This window comes from Apaloderma vittatum, unplaced genomic scaffold (assembly GCF_000703405.1).
Source record: "Apaloderma vittatum isolate BGI_N311 unplaced genomic scaffold, ASM70340v1 scaffold2452, whole genome shotgun sequence".
Lineage (NCBI taxonomy): Eukaryota > Metazoa > Chordata > Aves > Trogoniformes > Trogonidae > Apaloderma > Apaloderma vittatum.
This window is the reverse complement of record NW_009704006.1, coordinates 1-22,148: the sequence shown is the minus strand read 5'-3', so window position 1 is coordinate 22,148 and position 22,148 is coordinate 1. Positions and strand designations below refer to the sequence as shown.

Below are 22,148 nucleotides of genomic sequence, written 5' to 3'. Positions count from 1 at the left end.
TGGAGACAAAATTCAAAATTAAACTGCTTGTCACTTAAAAAAATACAAAAAAATACATATGAAATAATCCGTATGACTCTGCTTCCTGCCTCTCCCTCACCTCCCCTCATATTGTAATCAAAATCAGCATCCTCACTAACTTAAAAGTATTTGTTTTGTGTATGAAATTTTATTTATGGTTTCATTAGGTCTATGTTACTTTCCTGCCAAGATCTTTAGTGTGCTCTTACTGGATTTTTTTCCTACAGCTCTTCAGAGGTACCAGAGGTGCATGTGCTTCAGGCATTGAAATGGGTAGAGATTGAGGGAAATGAACACAGATTATTTACAATGTTTTTACTTAAAGCATTTAGATGCTTTTACAGAAGAGGAAAAAATATTGAATAGACTTGCATCTTGTTATTTCTTTTGAACATTTCAGAGTTCTAGGGAAAAATCAGAGGTTTTTATCTTGATTATCATGACTTGCAGTTACAGTATTTGGCTGCCCAGCTATTTTGCCTAGTAAATAGAGAGCAAGTGTAACAGCAGAGGCTGCAGGAGTACATGGAACTGGAGGAAGGAGTGGAGGACTCTCACATCCTAGTCCTTGTACAAGCTGCTTCTTGGCTTGCCTTTACTCTTCTGGCTGATGTATACTCTTCCTAGTAAATGCTGAGAGCTAAGAAATCTCTATTCCAATGTCTTCTCCACGGTCAAAAGAGTTTTTTATACAAAAGTGACTGATCTATTTAGTCTGATTGTAAGAAAAAAAAAATCAAAAGGGAGATTTCCTTTAAAAAGGATTTTTTTCCCCATTTTTACAAAGAGGAAGGAGGAAGACCTGAGGAGCTACAGGCCAGTCAGTCTTATCTCTGTGCCCAGCAATAGTGGATCCTCCTGGAAACTATGCTATGGCACATGGAAAAATAAGGAGGTGACTGGTGCCGGCCAACATGGCTTCACTAAAGGCAAATCATGTCTGACAAATTTGGTGGCCTTCTATTGATGGGGCTACAGCAATGATGAATAAAAGAATTGTAACTGTTGTCATATACCTGGACTTGTGGAAAATATTTGACACTGTCTTGTACCACATCCTTGTCTTTACATTGGAGAGACATGGATTTGATCAATGGACCTGTTGGTGAAGAAGGAATTGACTGGGCATTCACACTCAGAAAGTTGCAGTCAGCAGCTCGGTGTCTGAGTGGAGACCTGTGATGACTGGAGCTCCTCAGAGCCTGGTGCTGTTTCACATCTTTGTTGGTGACATGGACAGTGGGATTGAATGCACCCTCAGCAAGTTTGCCAGTGACACCAGAAAGGGACCTTGACAGGCTTGAGAGCTGGGCCAGTGTGAAACTTGTGAAGTTCAACAAGGTCAGGTGCAGGGTCCTGCATATGGGTCAGGGCAATCCCAAGCACAAACACAGGCTGGGCAGAGGGTGGATTGAGAGCAGCCTGGAAGAGAAGAACTTGGGGGTGCTGGTTTAAGAGAAGTTTAAGTTGGAAGTCAGTTGAAGAGGCACAGCAATGTTCATTTGCAGCCTAGAAAGCCAACCCTATTCTGGGCTGCATCAAAAGAAGCATGGCCAGCAGGTTGAAAGGGGTGATTTTTCTCCCTCTACTTTACTCTCTTGAGACCTCACCTCAAGAACTGTGTTCAGCTCTGGGGCTCCCAACATAAGAAGGACATGAACCTGTTGGAGTCACTCCAGAGGAGGCCATGAAGATGATCAGAGAGCAGGAGCACATGTCCTGTGAAGACAGGCTGAGAGAGTTCAGGTTGCTCAGCCTGAAGAAGGGAAGGCTCTGGAGAGACCTTATAGTCACTTCCCAGTACTTGAAGGGTGCCAGTAGGATAACTGGAGAGAGACATTTTACAAGGGCATGTGGTGATAGAACAAGGGGTAATGGCTTTAAATGGGAAGAGAGTAGGTGTAGATTGGATGTCAGGAAAAGTTCTTTACAATGGTAGTGAGGCAGTGGAACAGGTTGCCCAGAGAAGCTGTGGATGCCCCCTCCCCAGAAGTGTTCAAGGCCAGGTTGGATGGAGCTTTGAGCAACCTGATCTAAGGGGAGGTGTCCCTGTCTGTGGCAGAGGAGTTGGAACTAGATGATCTTTAAGATCCCTTCCAACTCAAAACATTCTATGAGCATTCCATGATAAATAAATATCTGGGTTTATATCTCTTACTTGTATATTGAAACAGAGTGTGTATGTTCACAAACTTTAAGGTCCTTCATTTTCCCTACTGTGGTTGTATGAGCTAGACCTGTGATAAAGCTTTAGATTTTCAAGTGTTTTTTTTTCAATTCTAGCATCTAGATTGTGAAGAAGAATGCCAAGTGGCACACAGCATGAAAGTCATTCTAGAGTTGACAGTCTCATGCACTTAAAATACTTTTATACTTAATTTCTATGCAGTATAATCTGTGAAATGTTGCTACTTTTTAAAGATAAGTGCATTGAAGCAATATTTCTTTGGCCTGACCTAGCTAGATACAGAAGAATATGTAAATTTGGTTTCTTTCCTATTTAATGTACCATCATCAATCCTTTGTGTTAGGAGGGTACTAAGGTACTTAGCGCTCCTAACTAATCCCTCAAGCTGTTGGCTGCTACCCTTTAAAGCAAGCGAGGAAAGCTGAGGGTGACCTTAAAAATAAAAGAATGAAAAAAAAAAAAAAGAGATGATCACAGTCATTGGAAAAATATTTAGTAGAACAAGCTGACATAGGAGCTAAAATGAGCAGCCTCCAGAGCAATAAGGCTGCTAATTCTGCCTCAAGAATTGAGTTAATGTAAGAGTGTGATTCAGAAATTACAAACTGAAGTTACAGTTCTTCATTGTTATTCCCCTTGTGACCTGCAGATTGCACACTTGAAAACATCTGCTGAAAGTCACTTTAGTGATCTCACTAGTGTAGCAATTCATGCTTCAAAAGAGCAAGGTCTGGAAAAATATACCATACACAGAATAAATTGTTTGCTTTGCTTAGAGGGATGCCATTTGCCTTGACTGGTAGTTTCAAGAAAAGGTCAAAGAACATAAACCAAACCTTATCTTCACAGTGTAATGGGACAGCAGGACAATGAAGCTTCTTGAGGTCAGGGTCACTAAGCTATGTCGGTGACTTTCCTCTAGTAGATTGTTCTCCTGGTCTCTTCCCTCTACAGCTAGCAGTTGAAATGTTCAGTAAGTGCTTTGCAATTTTCTGGCCAGTATATCTATTTTTCAAACATTTCTTTCTCTTTTCCCGCCAAAAAAAGCAGAGAATGGTAGATAACCAGGAGAGCCAGATGACTATTGAAGAAAGGAAACACCTGATTACAGCCCGAGAAGAAGCCTGGAAATCCAAGGGTAAAGGAGCAGCCAACGACTCCACGCAGTTCACCGTAGCGGGCCGAATGGTGAAAAAAGGTCAGTGATGAAATGATCCTAATATAGATAAGCCACTGTTTAGCTGTCTAGTCAAAATAAAGTCAAGCTAAAGTTATGCAGAAACAGTATCCATGTGTAGCAAAAAGGGGACTGTTTATTTTCAACCGAGTATCATGTGAGGCTGTTCACTCTAGCTTCTTGTGGCCATTGGTGTTGATCCGTTTTGTTCTGCAGTTTTGTGCTGCCATCCAGTTACTGCTGGACTCTGTCTGACTCTTCAGTCACTTGAACAGTCATATTTTTTGGTTTTTATTCTAATACAACCCAGAGGGTACAGCTGGATTATTCTTTCTTGTTTATTCTGCCTTTGAAAACCCAGGTGCACTGTCTAGAGAAAAGTTGTGAAATCTAGCTGTTGCTGGTGTTCCCCCTGCTCTTAGGATCACTGGGAACAAATACGTGTTATTTTTATGGATACTATTTTGAACAGCTACTTAAAGTGTTGTGTTTGGCTGAAGAAATTGCTTAAGAGATTTCTGCATAGAACCAGGGAGTAGAAATGACAAGGGAGTAATACTGACATTTTTGGGATCTCTTGCATTCAGTCGCTCTTCCCAGATGCCATCATTCTTCTGAAGTGGACAGGACTCTCTGAAGTCTCTACATGGCACAAATATAGCTGCTCATGCCGTGTGCCTGGGAAGATGATAGCTTTGGGTAGAAGGCACCCAAACTGATCTCTTGTGGTTAATGAATATTAAATTTTGGTTTGCTACGGGAACTTGATTATGAAAGACAACAACAATGAATCTTGAGATAAATTACAACCACAAAAAAAAATCATTGTAGGGTGAGAGCACTATTGCAATAAGGAGTAACTCGGTTTGCAATCCAAGCCACATTCTGTTGGCAGATAAACAGATAAGTGGTATTAGGAATTACATCTATTAGTAACATATTTTAGCTGCTGTTTACATTGTTTTGCTGCTAGAAAGGCCAGTGGTCAGGGTTTAAACTATTTTGCAGGCTGACCAAGGAAAAGTGTTCAGTTGTCAGGCTGCTTTTTGAGATTTTTTTTTTTTTACCAAATAAATTTGTCTTTGGAAAGGAATAAAGGTGATAGCACTTACCCATCTTAGTAGGAAAAGAAAAATACCTTGAAGGGATCTCTTTAGATGTTGTGATTGTTCTTTTGGAGAAGCAAAATAATCCAGTGACAGTGGCATCATTAAAAATAGCCCAAGTGTGATTTTATTCAGATGTGTGTGCTATTTTTCTTGCCTAAAAGAATAAATTATTGTGATGAGTTTTTAATTTAAGAGATGATGATGAAGCAATGCAAAATTAAATCTTTGTTATATACATGTGCACAGATGCTGTATTTTAATTGCTTCTTATGGCTGAAAAAAAATCAGTCCTAATTGGAAGGTGATCCTTTACTGACTTCCGAAGTGGTTCTCAATGTGGTCTTGTGGATTAAATCCCAGGAGATCTGTGTCCTCAGATATGTCTTGATGACGGCTTTATCAGTTGTTTTAAAACCTGCTGGAATTTTGAGTCTCTTAGATAATGGGAAAAAATGTTAGTGGAAATGATTGTATTCTAAATCTGTCTTGGTGTTTGACAATTATGTCTTGCTAGATGTTGCAATAAAGATAGTGGAAACATGGTTAGTATCTATTCTCACAGCACGATATTGGTTTAATCTGGTCAAAATAACTGAAGACTTAAACTTATATGACTCAGTAATTAGTAAGCTATGACTAAGTGGAAAATAGATATTAGAGGAAAGTTTACATGTCTGTTTTCCCAAATGACTGAAAGTCTAGGCAATGAGAGGTAATAGAAAAGCATAGTAAAGCAAAGAATTACATCTACCTAGGAAAACAAAAAGCCTGTGGAGTGCTATTTCTCTTACTGGAGCAATGTTGATTCACATGAAAAGAGTTAAACAAAAATCTACTGGGTCCAGAATTATTTGCTTAAGACAGTTACTGAAAAGCAGGGAGGAGAGTAGTGCCTTACATGATGGGGACTCTGGCTTCCATTTCCACACATTTTAAAACAGGGCCCAGGAATTACCTGCTTAATCCAGGGATGGTGTTCATGGGTCAGATGCATCTTGCTGTGTGTGTTATGGGTTTAATTTAAAAAAAGGGGGCCAAGGGAGTGGTGGTAACAAAGATGCTAAGCAAGATCTTTGTAGTTTCCCTGCTAACCATATTTTTTTTTTGTTTATAACAGTTATGTGTTTTTAAAATGTAATTTGTGGTAGAACTGGAGTCCAAAATATACCTTGAAAACAAGCAAAATTAATGTATCCAAGAGAAAGCATGTATCTGGTGTTAGCTTCCTTACACACACTTGGAAACAAAGCTTTGAATGGGGCAGTTTGTGAGGCTGCTAGTGATTTAAGGAGCAGGCAGGGAGCTATGCTCTGCCATCCCTGTCACACAGTTGTGGAAGCTGAGGGAGTATGAGGGACTGCAGGAAGTGTCCAGGCTCACCTGCTTTCCCTAAATAGCTCCCCTTGTCATCACTGTTGGAAACGTGGGCTGAGCCAGAATGGCATTTCCACCCAGGACTGCATTTGCTATGTTCTCTGTTCTTACACAGGCCTGGCTTCTCCAAGTGCGCTAACACCTCTGGCATCCCCTTTCAGTAACCGGCAGAAGTCTACAACTCCAGTTACAAAGCCCTTGGAAGGTAAGGAGTGAAAATGGCTGAGATACATTCAGACTTTTATACATCCTGTCGATTAACAAGTTTTACTTTCTGGATTGCTTAGAAATTGAAGCCAGACCTGATATGCAATTGGAGTCTGATATGAAGCTTGACAAGTTGGAGTCATTCTTGGGAAGACTGAATAACAAAGGTTGGTAGACTTATCAAAGGTGGCAATGTATCTACTCCATGACTTGAAGTACCTCTTAGTTAAAATATCTGTTCACAGATATTTCCTTGTTCAGACTGTGCTTACTGATCACAGAGTTTATTTTTGTGATTTGGTCTTTGCTAAATTGTAAAAAAAACCCTCCTTATGCTATTGTATTACAATGAACAACGGAATAAATCACAAATGCCAAAGTAACTTCCACCTTTCTCTACACCTGATATATGCATTCTTCTTGAGAGCAAAATTTCTAAAAACTACACAGCCAGTCTGAACCGTGTTGCTATATACAGGGAAACAGCTTTAAATGCGATTTAACCTTATTAAAATCAAGATAGGACACTGAATTGCTCCCAAGCACAATTCGTTCAGCTTCCTGATTTTTTGAAAACTGACTTGCTGTAGCAGCCCATGTAGCTTCCTTGTACGGCTTGATGGGTACCTATGAAGCTGGCTAGAGTTCTCTGGTGTTTCCATCTCATATGTCTGTCCTCCATTTGCAAGACAGAAATACTTTTGTAATTTGTAGTAATATCATAAACAAATGTATTTACATTTCAGCAGGGGAGGCATTAGCATAGGATAATGATTGTGCCGTACTCACTAGTCTGGAGTGAGTTACTTTTCCACTTGCAGCTCTAGTAGGTCTTCACAAAGGAATGAATTATGTGTTTGGAAGCAAGATGAAGTGTGCAAGACCATTAAATGCTTACATCATCCTGCCAAAACATCTTATTTTTGATAGTGCCTAACTTTTTATTCAGCCATATTTCCCAACCATTTTGTAATAAAGATTACTGTATATGAGTAGCAGTTACACTGTTTTTATCATTCTTTTCTACCATCTCTCCTTCAAATTCCATAAATTTTAAAATAAAACCCTAAACAACAAACAACAAAAAAAATCCAAAACACCACCACCCCAACAACAAACAAGCCATGTTTACCTTTTTTAGAGTTAGAAACTCTAGTATGATTAACTTATTGGGTGAGGGTTTTTTTCCTGCAGTTGCTGGAATGCAAGAGACAGTGCTGACAGTTACAGGAAAGTCTGTGAAAGAGGTGATGAAGCTGGATGATGATGAAACGTTTTCCAAATTTTATCGCCATGTGGACTTCCCTTCCTCCTCAGTGCCTTTGGACCTGGATGAGGACTTTGATGCCATCTTTGATCCATATGCACCAAAGTAAGAACTATTGGTTTGGCTGGATTTTTTCCGTTAATGCAGACATAGAGGTGAGGGGCGATGCTCAAAATGTTCAGCTTTAAGTCATATTGTAGATATTTTAGTACTGAGCACGTCCATTTCTTCTACACGCTTCTGAAATCGCTCCTCTGACTGAATCAAGGGACTGATCCTGATTTCCTAACAAATGTCATACCCAAATTCAAAGCAAATCTCTTGTTGTTAGATGATTCTGACTAGGAAAATCAACTGATGGTTATAAACACTGCTTGGTTTTCAGGTTGATATCTTCTGTAGCAGAGCACAAGCGTGCAGTCAGGCCTACGCGCAGAGTCCAGTCCTCAAGAAACCCCCTGAAAATGCTGGCAGCAAGAGAAGATATCCTTCATGAGTATACTGAACAGAGACTGAACGTTGCCTTCATGGAGTCAAAGCGAATGAAAGTTGAAAAAAGTAAGCTAACTGGATGATTTTTACAAGGACACTCTCTTGGTATTTCAAATTAAAACAAAAAATGCCAACACAAAAACTACAACTAAAGGAATGGAGAGACAAGTTGCTGGTGGAGGTATAAGGCTCAATAGGGACTGTCTGGGAGGTCTGGAGAGCAGGGCATGTGTGACCTCCTGAAGGAGAGCTACTTACAGCCACCTCCTGTGCATAGGTTGACTTATTTATTTTTAGCACAGTCACCTTGTGCAGAGAGAGGGGCGCTGTGCTTGCAGGGTGAGGACAGGAGAGCGAGGAAAGCAAATCTAGTGTTACGTTATGCTGGGTAGTAGAGCTGTCAGGAAGAGATAAACTTTTGTTCAGGTGCACTGGTTTCAGTTTTGGGTCCTAGTTTTCTTTCAGAAACTGGAAATTAGCCTTATTAACTCCGAAAGATTAACTTCTGTAAAGGATCAGTGCTCTGTGGCAGGGCTTTGTTTTAGTTGTGATTTGCTTCCTCCTGACAACCACGTAGACAACAAGAAACATTATTGTAAAATTTATTCAAAACTTTGCCAAGCCGCTTTTACAATTTTGAGTACAAGTTTTCTTTACATTTGAATCAAGGGGGATCATCTTTAAACATTGACTGTATTGATGGAAACATTAATTATATGTGTAATACTTTGTTGCTGCTTGATGAGAAGTATTTCCGTGAGTTATAAAGTGCTTTGTCTTTGGTTGAGGAATAAGCAGATGTAGCCAAGAATTTAGGCTTTAAGTTTACAGTAAAACATGACCAAGACTTTGAAAGGTAAATGGCTGTTACATCACACTGGCTGAGAAAAATTTGAAAGGAATTTCATTAATTAGCCGTGGCTACTCTGCTGTCTTTTATGATTAATAAGTTAGAAGGCACTTCACAAAACATTGTGTAAGACTTTTCCTAGCAAAGTTGATATTTTTGCCAAATAGCATAATTCTGACACTGACAGTTTACTCTTGGATGGTATCTAGAAACTTGGGTAACACAAAGCTTTTGGGCTGAAAGTTAACCAGTTAAACTGAGTTCAACCTGGTTTTGCTGTTGCTATTGAGAAGGAGAAAGACGGAAATAATGGAAAATTTTAATCTTTTTAATACAGCAACAATTTAAAAAATATTTTTACACTTTTCTTTAAATTTTTGTGTGTTTTCTCTCCAACTTTTTTTTTATCTGCAAGTGTCCACAAACTCAAATTTCTCAGAAGTAGCACTTGCTGGCCTGGCAAGCAAAGAGAACTTCAGCAACGTTAGCCTGCGGAGTGTTAATCTTACAGAGCAAAACTCTAACAACAGTGCTGTGCCATACAAAAAGCTAATGCTGCTGCAGATTAAAGGTATGCTGAAACCATTTTTACTTTCCATACATAACAGGCTGACTTAACACATGGGAGTTGCTACCATGGTTGGATGCTTAGCTTGTTCTAGTTCTCCAGCTTGAGATTTATGTTTAAAACCTGAAAGAATAAGTGAGAACTGTGTGACAAATGCAAAACCTTACAAATAGGTTTTCATTTGGGCCACTGATGTGTTTTCAAAGGAAAAAACAATATTTCAGGAGTTATAGCCACCTCCTGTGGAAATTTTTGAACTGTCCCATTCTTCCAGTGCTCAGTATAACTTGGAAGTGACATGACAGTGTTCTTCCTCCACTTCCCCTTTCAGTGCATAGTGATTCTGCAAAATAATAGCTACTTTTTTTAGCAAAGTAAAATTGTGAAAGCTTTTTACTCCTACAGAAACTGTGCCATAGCTTCAAGTAAGCAAATGTAGAGGAGTCTGGATTGTATTGTCATTTACTTAATTAATTTATTTTCAGAAGGACACAAAGGTGTTAAAAGAACAGCAGGAGATAATAGAAATATTAGCTGGTAGGAGGCAAAATTTTTTTTGCTTCCTGTGAGTAAGCCCTTTTTCCACAGTAGTAGTCTTTTAATTCTTCTTTAGCAGTCTGTTTCCATATATTTTGCTAAATGTGCTGGTAATTCAAAACAAATTAGATCTTGGCATTTGCTAGCAGCAGTCAAAGGAGTATAATTAGTTTGTTTTCTCTTTAGGAAGAAGACATGTTCAAACAAGATTAGTTGAACCAAGGGCCTCGTCACTGAACAGTGGAGACTGTTTCCTGTTGTTAACTCCACATTTATGTTTCTTATGGGTAGGAGAGTTTGCAAATGTCATAGAAAAAGCAAAGGTTAGTACCAGTTGGGGTGGGGGGTTTTATTATTTATTTTTAGAACTCTCGCATATGTGTCTCTGTAATTAAGCCTTTGTGCCTGTTATCTCAAAAAGTGGAGTGTAACTGATAGTCAGTGACAGGTAGATACGCAGGATTCTTGTAAATTTATTTTAGCCTGTGCACTCAATGAAAGCTGATGTAGGAGCGTGTAGGCTGTGAAGCTGCAAGAGAAAAGAGGATATCCTCAGGAAACAGTTTTGCACTGAAACAAAAAATAGTCTGAATTGCAGGATGTCCTTTTTATTCCCATGTTCATCAATATCAAGTCTTGTTTTAAGGCAGATGAAAGAACGAATGTATTTCTTTAATAGTTTCTTTGGTATCTGTCTATTTAAAGCAACAAATAATAATAATTTCTCCTGCTATTTGCTCTATTATATCCTATCTACTTTTTCCTTCTCCCTGAACAAGATATGCACAAGTATTCCAAAGACTTACGCAATCCTGTTCAGGTAACTGTTAATCTCTTAGGCTTCAGAACTTGCAACTTTAATTCAGACAAAGAGGGAACTTGGCTGTAGAGCTTCTTATATACAGACTATAGAAGAAGGAATAAATACCCATACCCATGCAGCCAAAGACTTCTGGAAACTCCTTGGTGGACAGACAAATTACCAGTGTAAGCATTCTTACAGTTACAGTATCTGATGCTTTATCACAGTAAAATAGTTGAGTCTGTTTTCTTAGCGAAGATAGCTGGATGTTAAAATTCTTTATTATTTTTGACAATTTTTCCTTAAGCTGCTGGAAGTCCTGAAGAAGATGAAATGTATGAAGCTGCAATTATAGAAACAAATTGCATTTACCGCCTTGTAGAGGATAAACTCATTCCTGAGGATGACTACTGGGGAAAGGTGCCAAAATGTACCCTGCTACAACCAAAAGAGGTATTATGCCACTTACTGCTCCCATTGTAAGTGCAGGAATACCTAGCTGATAGTGACTTTTAGTAACTGCAAATGCTTATGGGATGGCTCACTAAAAATTGGGTCTATGTTTCTGAAAAGCTTCTGAACACTTCACTGTCCAGAGTGTGCAGCAGGTCTCAAGAAATTAGATGTTTAAAGTGAAATGCAATTTTAGGAAGTGCAAATCTTTTTGTCAACAGTGGCTTATTCCAAAGGCATGAAGTGCAAAACAGGTAGCATTTGGGGAAAGCAAACCAAAATAATTACTTGTCTTCCCTTCCGAGCATTTTTATTTCTGTCCCTGGCAGACTTTTCCCTTTCAAATAACCATTTCACCCATCTAAGTAGAAATTAAAGCAGATCGTCAAAATAAAGACACAATGCATTTTCTTGAAAGCATTCAAATTGCTGCCAGTTTGCTGAGGCAGTTACCCAGGCTGTATGTTCTGTCAGCCTTCCCCGGCTGCAGGACAAAACAGAGGTCTAAAGCGAAAGCTGTTGTAGCCGGCAATCAGTCATGGAACAGAATCAGGTTTTTAGTACTAAGAGCTTTCTAATCTGCAAGTGACCTAGCTACCACCTGAAGTTATGCCTTAGAGCATTCCCCTACTTCCTTCCAGTCACCCTAACAATTAGACCTGTCAGTGCAGACCACTGCCCTGGCTTTACTTGCATTGCAGTGCTAGTCATTAGTGTCACTGCAGAAACTTGGGTATTTGGAGGAGTTAGTGTTCAGCTGGAGGATCAGGGTATCACCTAACCTAACGGTGAGGTGTTGGTGGGTTTTTTATTTGTTTTTTAGGTGCTGGTGTTTGATTTTGGCAGTGAAGTATATGTATGGCATGGAAAAGAAGTTACTTTAGCACAAAGAAAAGTGGCGTTTCAGCTGGCAAAACACTTGTGGAATGGCACCTTTGATTACTCCAATTGTGACATAAATCCTCTGGACCCAGGGGAATGCAATCCCCTCATACCCAGGTATCAAATCTCAGGTTTGGTCTCCCTGCGGAAACTTAATTTTCTTTTCCTTATTTGACAGCATTTAATTTGATTTTATTTCTTTTGTTCCCTTGTACAGAAAGGGACAAGGACGCCCAGACTGGGCTGTGTTTGGCAGACTCACAGAACATAACGAGACAATACTGTTCAAAGAAAAATTTCTTGACTGGACAGAGCTGAAGAAACTCAATGAGAAGAATTCTAGTGAATCCCTTCACCAGAAGGTGCGTATAATAAGCATTTGAAACTAGATGACCTAGCTGGAATGGAAGCCAGGGAAGCTTGTTCTCAAGCATCCAGAGCACTTTCTTTATCTGGTGGGCTTTGACTTGGGGGTCAGAACATCACCACTTACAGTCAGCCCCCAGAGTTGCTTTCTGCTAGTGCTGAGCAGCTCAATGAATACTGCCAAAGTGGCTTTGACAAGGCATGAAATGATGCCAAGATATCAAAGTACTGAAATATGCAGGAGTCAGACTGTTTGCATGGAGCTGTGGGGTAAGAAGGAAAAAGAAAATGTGTTCAAAGAAATATCTTCTGTGGTTTTTTGACAGGAAGAATCCAGATCTGATTCTAAACCATATGACGTAATGCTAATGGTGGCTGTGCCCCAAACAACTGTAGGCACAGTCTTGGATGGAATGAATATTGGCCGGGGCTATGGACTTGTAGAAGGAGAAGATGGGAGGCAGTTTGAAATTATCACTGCGTCCGTGGATGTCTGGCACATCCTGGAATTCGATTATAGTCGACTGCCTAAGCAAAGCATAGGGCAGTTCCACGAGGGAGACACGTATGTGGTGAAGTGGAAGTACATGGTGAGCACTACAGGTTAGTGAACATTTCCATTTCATCCTACTGAAACACAGAGGAGTGCAGCTAAAACTGCTACTGCTAGTGGTGAGATCCAGACCTAGACTTCCTTGAATGTGGAACTTGTTTTAAAGGTTAGAAATGCTGATTTAGCCTTCCTAGGCCATTAAGAAGTAGAGCTTATAATTTTATTTTGTTTGAAGAGCATTAAAAAAACTGTAGTTATTTTTCCTACATCAAGTGTAACACTGTCCGTCTCTCCTTTTACCCAACGGTGGCGTTGTGTGTGTTCACAGGACAGCTCATTAAGCCAGAATTGTGCCCGCAGCTTAACACCAAAATAACTAGGCAGCTGGACTAATGACAATGATCTGAATGGTCATGCAAGAGAGGTAGGCTTAGTAACAAGGAAAGCCTTTACTGGGTAATGGAGAACAGTAACAATGACAGGAAAAGCCCTTGCCAACTCATTGCCCTTGCTGTCCTTTTTGCTGTTTCTGGAAACCCTTTGCTATAGGTTTCAGTCTCAAGTGGAAAACTTTAGCAGTGTTCTGACAAAGAGCCTGAGAGCAGCAGGTAAAATGCTGGAAAGCAGTCAGCTCAATATGCTTGTTGGAACTCTCTGAGAGTAGGTGGCTCTTGTGGTAAGTAAAATAGGAATAGTCTAAAAATGATTTTTCCAAATAGGAAAACATGAAAATTAGTTGAAAGCAGTGTAACAGCTATACAGCTTCAGACTTGTAGCCAAAAAATGTAGGTAGGTCTTATTTAGGATTATTGAGTTCAGATACTGGCAAATCCAAGAAAAATACAAAAGCTTGTAAGTCTTGGGAGAAGGGAGTGCCACTAATACTGAACTGTAAACAGACTCCCAATCCAAATGGATGAAAATATATTCCATCACTCTAAACCAGAGTAAATTTTATGTAGGAAGCAGTACTTTATGGGCCGAATGTACAGATAGGAGTGAAGACCACAAATTTTAGAAATGGCTAGGAGTTTGAGTATTCTCAACTTGAAAAAAAAAAAAAAAAAAAGGATGTTTTCCCCATAGTATTTCACTTGGTTGTGATGAGCACTGCTGAAATCAAGGCAGTTTTAATATCTTTTTTTTTTAAGAATCTGGTTTAAAGCTCTTGAGTTGTTTGCTGGAGTTTTTTTAATCTTTGATTTCATTATATCTGTTTATTTAGTATTCACCGGAAAGAGTAAAATACTCAATAAATGGTTATATCGTTGAACTTCATTTGCTGTAAACTTTATCTGCTTATTGTAACAACTAAATACCAATCCTTTTTTTTAAAAAAAGAGTTGCTGCTAACCCACTTACCAGACCAACATGAAATAATGAGTTAATTTTAAAAAATAATTAAAGAAGGATTATCTAATCCTAACTTTTTATGACTGCAAAATACTGCTTTGGTATTCTTTTGTTCTGCAGTTGTCCTTTCTAATATCACTTTAGCAAGAAAGCCTTTTCTTTTATGCCTGTCGTTTTCTTGGCTGTGGCTGTTTCCAGTATCGCTCAGCAGCCAGCTCCTCTCCTGATGCCAAAGAACAGTGTGTAATGTGGAAAACGAGCCATAATCCACTCTTCTGGTAACATGACTGGACATACCATTCCACATGCAAATTGGCTCAAGTGATGTCAGTTATTTTTCTCCAGATAGTACCATTTCTTTCTACACCTCTTTCTTTGGCCAGTACAGACATCTCTGCCTGTGGGCTTACATCCAGCTGATGAGGCAACACCAGCTTTGCACAGGGGAGTACTGGCGTGGAGACCTAATGTTCCTCCAATTGGACATTTTATCTTTCCTGCTCTGGACAGGGTAGTGCTGAGCTGGCAGATGAGATTAAACCACGTGCTGTTTAGACCTATAGACAGAGTACTTTCTTTAGTGTGCGTTTTCTGTTTTGCAGTTGGAAGCAGGCAAAAAGGAGAGCAACAAGTAAGAGCTGTTGGAAAAGAGAAATGCGTGTATTTCTTTTGGCAAGGAAGGCACTCCACAGTGAGCGAGAAAGGAACATCGGCACTGATGACAGTGGAACTTGATGAAGAGAGAGGAGCACAGGTGAGCTTCCTGCAGACTAAGGTGGCAGTCCTGGTAAGACTTGCCTGCCCAAGCGAGCACTAACAGTAAATGCAGGTTATGTTTTTTGCCTCTTCTCTTTCTGTAAAACTGTTCTTGCCAGTACAAGTAGCCAGACCTTAAAATTAGTTTTGACTTTATTCCAACTTCCAGAGATGTATAAGCACCTTTATGGATTGTCATTTCCAAATCCCACTTCTACAGATATTTCTGAGAATGGCTGAGGAGGACTGTCTTCTCTGCCTTCTCTGCAGGAATAGGTGAAACACAGTCAAGCAAATTTGTGCCTTTACTTCCAGTACATGTTCAGATAACAGGACTGTCATCTTAGTGCTGAGAACAGAAGCAGCACTTTCTGCCAGGCCAAGGCATGAAAACACATTGGAAATTTTCAATTTGTTTACTCTGTAATTATAGATTAGAATCTAGCCATGGTGGATTCAGCTCCTTTGAAGCCCAGAGGACAGACAGGCTTGCTTTGCCTTTAGGCAGAGCTGTGCTTTGCTATAGCTTGATTATTATTAGCATACAAAGTGGGAGGCTTAAAGTTAGTTTCTCTGCCTTGATAATGCTGTATTTTGTTTTTTAACAGCACCATAGACCTGAGCAATGAGACAGGAGTTCAGAGAGGAGATAAGCAAATACACCTGATCCAGAGTGTAGTATTCTGTGCAACATAGCTGATTTAGCAATTGGTTGTAACACATTTTATAATCACAATACAATGTTCAATGAGTAAAGAAACGTGCATGTTGTCATAAAAAAACAGTTTTACAGCACATTTTGAATTTACTTCAGTTCCTATATTATCTCCCTAATGGTTTCAAAGAACATCAGGCAGGATGTCCCAGTCCTGTAAAGAATTCAAATAATGGTTAGTTTAATTTAAATTGAAGTTTATCTGGTATTACTTATCCCCTGAAACTCTTGACTGTTGGATTCCAGCTAGAGGTTTCTTTTAATATGCAGGTCACATATGAAACCCATTGTGTGCTGATATATATGGTAATTTAAACACTAGTCAGCTGTTGTGAAGTAGAAGGAAAGCCGTTTTTGTAGGTGGCCATAGCTATCCATAGAGACTACAGACAGGGAGAGGAGTGGCTGGAGAGCGCCCGGCAGAGAGGGACCTGGTAGTGCTGGCTGACACCCAGTTGAACATGATCCAGCAGTGTGCCCAGGTGGCCCGGAAGGCCAATGGCATCCTGGCTTGTATCAGGAACAGTGTGGCCAGCAGGAGCAGGGCGGCGATTCTGCCCCTGAGCTCAGCCCTGGGGAGGCCTCCCCTCGAGCCCTGTGTGCAGGGCTGGGCCCCTCCCTGCAAGAGAGACCTTGAGGGGCTGGAGCGGGTCCAAAGGAGAGCAGCAAGGCTGGGGAAGGGACCAGAGGGAAAGTCCTGTGAGGAGAGGCTGAGGGAGCTGGGGGTGTTTAGCCTGGAGGAGACTCGGGGGGACCTGATCACTCTCTACAACTGCCTGAAGGGAGGTTGGAGTCAGGTGGGGGTCAGGCTTTTCTCCCGGGCAACCAGTGACAGGACAGAGGGCACGGCCTGAAACTGCAACAGGGGAGGTTTAGGTTGGATCTCACACAACACTTCCCCACGGAGAGGGTGCTCAGGCACTGGGATGCACTGCCCAGGGAAGTGTCCCTGGAGGTGTTTAAGGAGAGGCTGGATGTGGCACTCAGAGCCATGGTCTGGTCGATGTGGTGGTGTTGGGACATAGGCTGGACCTGATGATCTCAGAGGTCTTTTCCAGCCTTAACAATTCTGTGTGTGTGTGTGTGTATGTGTGTGACTAGTTTTCCCAAGTCTGTATACTTGCTTCATTTTTTTTTTTTTTTTTAATGAAGTGTAGTGCTTTCGATTTCCAGGTACAAGTGCTCCAAGGAAAAGAACCGCCGTGCTTCCTGCAGTGCTTCCAAGGAGGGATGATTGTGCATGCTGGAAGAAGGGAAGAGGAAGAAGAAAATGCACAAAGTAAATTACTGTTAGTTAAAAGCTTCTGTCACCAAACCCTTTTATATCGATTGTGAAGAGCTTTGAATTAAGTCTCAACTACCATACTCTGTAGAATGCCATGAAACCCATGAGGCAGTTTTTCCATGCTTTGCTTTGAGGTAGTTTGTTTCCTCTTTGAGCATAGAATGATTTTTGTCACCCTAGAACAAGCTGACTTTATTGTATCGATATGCATATAAATTGTTCTAGCTGTTTTTTAATTAAGCAAATTGCCCATTTCCTTCAAAATATGTTCTTTTCTACGTAGTCTGGGCAAGAGAGTATTTTCATGAGCAGTTCTCCAGCTCCAAAGAGAACTCTTAAGCTTTTGTTACCTATTTGTTACTTTTTGCAGCATACTCTTAGAATGCTGCAGTTGAGGTAGTAGAATTTCACTGCAGATGTAGCTTAGACGTGTTCCAGTTCACGTCTGAATGTCATCTCCTTTGCCTAAGGTGCACAGGGGAAGAGGAGATGAATAGAAGGAGTTCTGTATTTGTTTTCCTGCTTTTTCCTGTGTGAAATGGAGCAGAAACTTAACTCTTCCGCTTTGTTAAGCTCTTCAGCTCTCAATACTTGTCTTCTTGTGGTGAGGTTTTAGAAAGCATCTTTCCTGCAACAGGGTTTCTCAAGTAACGTTAGCCAATCCTGATGCTTGACTAGTTTAGTCTGTGACAGTATAGACATGCGATATGTGAAATCCATCCGGTATGAGAAGAGCTGTTCCAGAGTAGAGGTCTTGAATTTTCAATCCCATGTGACTGTATAATACTGCTGCACTGTTCCTGTCTGCTCCAGGTGACTGGAGGCTATATTGCGTGCGAGGAGAAGTTCCCAATGAAGGAAACTTACTTGAAGTAGCATGTCACTGCAGCAGCCTGCGTTCCCGGACATCCATGATTGTCCTCAATATAAATAAAGCTCTTATCTACCTGTGGCATGGCTGCAAAGCACAATCTCACACCAAGGATGTAGGAAGAACAGCAGCCAATAAAATAAAAGAACAGTGAGTGTCTGACCTATGTTTTGGAGATGTTTATAAAGGCTACCAATTTACTTAAAATTGTCTGCCTTAAGGAAAAGTTGAAAAAAGTAAAGCTGTCCTCTGAGTACGACTCTGCAGTATGTGCATGCTTGATAAGGAGGAGGAATGATGGGCATTTGATTCGCTGGAGTGGGGAAAACACATACTCTCTAATCTCTTTCACTTAAGGTGAGATGCAGTTACTTATCCTACTGTACTAATTAGTGTTGCAAAAAGTCTCCACTTGGAGGAGGATGCTCAGTATCTAAATAGCAAACTATTTAGTTGATAGGAGGATTAGAATCAAGCCTTATGAATAAGGAAGAGGAAATGAATTTGAGAAAGCATGCAAGGAGGACAGCAGTAGTTACAAAAACAGGCAGTGAGAATCCCTACGGAGAGCTGATGTGAGCATCTCCTCCTTCTGGGTGTGTGATCAGAACTGCTATGAAGATGGTTGCTGAAATTCTGTATCTTGTTTAATGATAATTTTGCCATCATTTTCAAAAGCCTATGTTGACGTGAAGTGTGCAACAAATCCGTAGGGTGCTTTTGAGCTCTAGTAATGCGAGTGGCCAGCAGGTTTGTGTTAGCTGTGTTTGGGGCAGGAAAGCTGGGTTCACTCCCTTTCTTTGTGTTTTGTAGATGTCCGTTGGAGGCAGGGCTGCACAGCAGCAGCAAGGTGACGATACATGAATGTGATGAAGGATCAGAGCCCTTGGGATTCTGGGACGCCTTAGGAAGGAGGGATCGAAAAGCCTATGACTGCATGTTGCAAGGTAGACCTGCGTTCTGATGTGGCACTTGCTTTACTGATCTGTGGTCCTGTGAGATTTAATGTAAAGCGTTTGAATGACTTATTGGTAGTTGAGATGATCCCTTCAGAGAGATGCTTCCAAAACTCTACTGAGTTAAATCATATTGTTCTAGAAGGGAAATTCTGGAAAACAAAGTGTTTCATTTTGTTCTTTCCCCCTTCTGCAGCCCCTCTGTATTCATGCAGCACGGAGCAACAGTTAACGCTGTTACCAACACATTTTACTTCTCCTCTGAAGGGATTTAGGAGGCAGCTCTGCACACATTCTTGTCCAGTCTTTGCTTTGAAACTGCCAACAAAGGTAGCAGGGGGATTGATTTACCAAGTGGAAAATTTGGCAGCTAAAAAGTAAATTCCGAGATGGACTTGCTTCACTTAAGCTGCAAAACGGCCAGTTACGAAATGGCCAATAGTAACTAGCCAGGATCGGATTCAAACTCGTGGCAGACAGCCTTTTAGCTCGAGTTCTTAACAGCTGTTGCTAGTCCCACAAGACATTTGGTCATTGTTCTTGATTTTTCAAAAACCAGAGAATTTACAGTCACTCTAAAAGCTGATTTTTATTTTTTTAATTTATTTTCTTTTTTACATTCATCTCTGACATTTTCTATTGGAAATCTTCTTAATTTTTGTTCTTTAAAGATCCTGGAAAGTTTAATTTCACCCCCCGCCTGTTCAGTCTCAGTAGTTCATCAGGAGAATTCTCAGCCACCGAGTACGTTTACCCTTCAAGAGACCCTGCTGTCATCAATTCTATGCCATTCTTGCAAGAGGATCTTTACACTGCCCCACAGCCAGGTATATGCTCCAAAATACTTAAGTAACAAGAAAATATATAACTGTATCCTGCATTGGGCAATGATTCAGTAACTGTAATCACTTTTAACGTGATTTATTACAGGAAAATGTGTGCATATACAGCATTAAGCAATAACAGTATTTCTTTCCATGATAAAGACACTGAGGACTAATCAAACATACATGTAGCCCAAAAGTTTGCTATAAAAATACATTTGTTGTATCAGAGAATGAGTACAGCTGAGATTGAGCTGGATGAATAACAAAAGGGATATAACAAAAGGGAATAACAGAAGTGATCCTGTCCTGATGCTCACAGTCATGTAAGACAAGTTGTTCAGGGGATGGCTGATGATGGATTTGTTATTTTTTGGCTGTGTAGCACTGTTCCTTGTCGACAATCACCATGAAGTGTACCTGTGGCAAGGCTGGTGGCCTGTGGAAAACAAAATTGCTGGATCAGCTCGGATCAGATGGGCTACAGACAGGAAATGCGCCATGGAGACTGTTCTCCAGTACTGCAAAGGTAACCGATGGCTGTGCCTGGCTGCTCTCAGTGTGGCCCCCCTTCCCAGGCCTTACTGAATGGAGCTGAAAGGTACTCAGGTGCCTCCCGGATGATATCAATACACATCAGTGTATTTGAAGATTCTTTCTTAGCAAAGCATTTGTTTAGTAACAGCATTGTTCCCAGATTGCCAAGATAACTCTGCTGACTCAGTTCTCAGAGGAAAGGCTTTATTTCTCTTCTGTGGGAGAGTGGTTCAGACATCAGGTTCCTAAAAGTGAATTCTGAGAACACAGCCTCTTAAACCTGAATGCTTTCTGCCTAGCTCCTCTTAAATTTCATAAGCTTCCGTGTATCAGAACCGTTTGCTGATGTAACCGAGTTTTGCTTTAGTGGGGGAGATGGAAAGACTTTGAAGAGACAGGTGGCCGTTGGAAATGCTGGAGTTATTGCCACTCAGTGTGCAGGGCCTCAGGCTGCAATTGATGTAAGAGTGCACTCACCAGATTATTTTCTGCACTAGTAGAGTTTCCTTGAGACACCATAATGCTTTCCTCTCACTTAATCTAAGGTTATGTGAGGCTGGGAACAGACCTTCCATTTTCTGATGGAGGTTGAACAAAGAAAGGTGTGACATTACTATCCAGAAAAGATGGTGTAACAGCCACATTCTGTGAGTTCAGAGCAGTTTCCCACTGTGAATAAGTCCCTAAGGCATAACTGGTGCAAACCATGTCCTCTTACAAGGGAAGCCTGATTACTTACAGACTTTTAGACCTCTTGCTGCCACTCACTCCCTAGCAAATGAACTTTACAGTTTGCGACACAGCAGGTGGTAACTGTCATCCTCTCCCATAGATGTTTGTGTATTTGAAGTGGGAAAGCGATACCCTTGTTGGATTCTACCCTTCTGAAGATAGACCAGCCTCCTTCCCAGTCTGCAGGTCGAGTAGGAGTTAGGAGCAAGTGTTGTGTTTCTGCTCAGTTGTCTCGTGTCACTGAGGGAAGGTGGTAACACCTGGCAGGAGACAACTGAAAACCAGTACTGGAGGCACTGAAACATGACCTTTATTGGACTGTGTTACTGCTCTACAGGCTTCACCCTCTGCTGTCCCTGGCACCATGCTGCCCAACAGCAGCATTTAGTTAGCAATGGGGTGCTAAAGACATGGCAGTAATTGGAAGTCTTTGGCAATGACCACTGAATTCCTAAAGAACAGGCCAGTTACTTTTTCTCCACCATCCCTACCCCTAGTTTTTGCAAGTCAGGAGTGATAAGATGCACTTTTTTGAAATCACTTCACAGCAGAAGAGAATGTCAGCACAGAGGAACAGAGCCCCATGCAATACAGTGCCCAGAGTTGCTCAGCAGGCTAGTGAGAGATGGAAGCAAGATCCCAGTCTCGGTGTTCCTGATACAGTGCTGTAATCTGGTAATGAAAATCATGTTTTCTGGCCCCAGCAGAGACGGAATCAGATACACATGCTGAGGGTTGGATACTGTTCCAGATTTCGTGAACTTCATCGAGTTCGATGATGGGAAAAGGGATTAATACCTTCTGCACTGAATTGAATTTGCTGCATCTGAGTTTGATGCACGGTGGAAAACTCTTCTGTGACTCCTCAGGGTTCTGAAGTTTAACATATATACCACAGGACAAGTTTTTATGCTGGGTACTCATGTCTTTACCTTTGACCATGACTTTGCAGCAGACTTTATCCTCTTTGCCATGGAGTAGTTCTGGGCTGTGTGGTTGGATAGGTAAGGAGCAAGTCTGTTACTGTTAAAGACCGCTTCTACCTGTACTACTTCAGTGCTAAAGGCAATGTGAATTTCTTTAGCAGTTTTTACTGTTCAAACTATGCTGTTCTGGTGGTATCTCATAGGATCATAGAATACCAGGTTGGAAGGGACCTCAGGGATCATCTAATCCAACAATATCACTTTTATGATCTGGGATTCTGTTGACCACTTCAAAATTTCATTGCATCAAGCTGTCAGGGTGTCGTGGTTTGACCCTGACCAGCAGC

General features: G+C 40.9%; 1 protein-coding gene across 1 annotated transcript in view; it reads left to right on the top strand.

The window, feature by feature from the left end:
* Positions 1-20,135, top strand: part of SVIL (supervillin) — a gene marked incomplete at its 3' end in the record, with an annotated part of 66,232 nt that extends 46,097 nt beyond the window's left edge. Inside the window, exons 20-37 of the mRNA XM_009864861.1 lie at positions 3,257-3,407; positions 5,985-6,074; positions 6,157-6,243; positions 7,271-7,448; positions 7,729-7,901; positions 9,101-9,256; positions 9,977-10,113; positions 10,630-10,777; positions 10,900-11,045; positions 11,869-12,044; positions 12,145-12,289; positions 12,620-12,896; positions 14,802-14,953; positions 16,844-16,949; positions 17,769-17,976; positions 18,640-18,773; positions 19,454-19,609; positions 19,992-20,135. Of these exons, the coding sequence (XP_009863163.1) occupies positions 3,257-3,407; positions 5,985-6,074; positions 6,157-6,243; positions 7,271-7,448; positions 7,729-7,901; positions 9,101-9,256; positions 9,977-10,113; positions 10,630-10,777; positions 10,900-11,045; positions 11,869-12,044; positions 12,145-12,289; positions 12,620-12,896; positions 14,802-14,953; positions 16,844-16,949; positions 17,769-17,976; positions 18,640-18,773; positions 19,454-19,609; positions 19,992-20,135 (2,764 nt within the window). The remainder of the gene's footprint in view (positions 1-3,256; positions 3,408-5,984; positions 6,075-6,156; positions 6,244-7,270; positions 7,449-7,728; positions 7,902-9,100; positions 9,257-9,976; positions 10,114-10,629; positions 10,778-10,899; positions 11,046-11,868; positions 12,045-12,144; positions 12,290-12,619; positions 12,897-14,801; positions 14,954-16,843; positions 16,950-17,768; positions 17,977-18,639; positions 18,774-19,453; positions 19,610-19,991) is intronic.
* Positions 20,136-22,148: the final 2,013 nt, after the last annotated feature.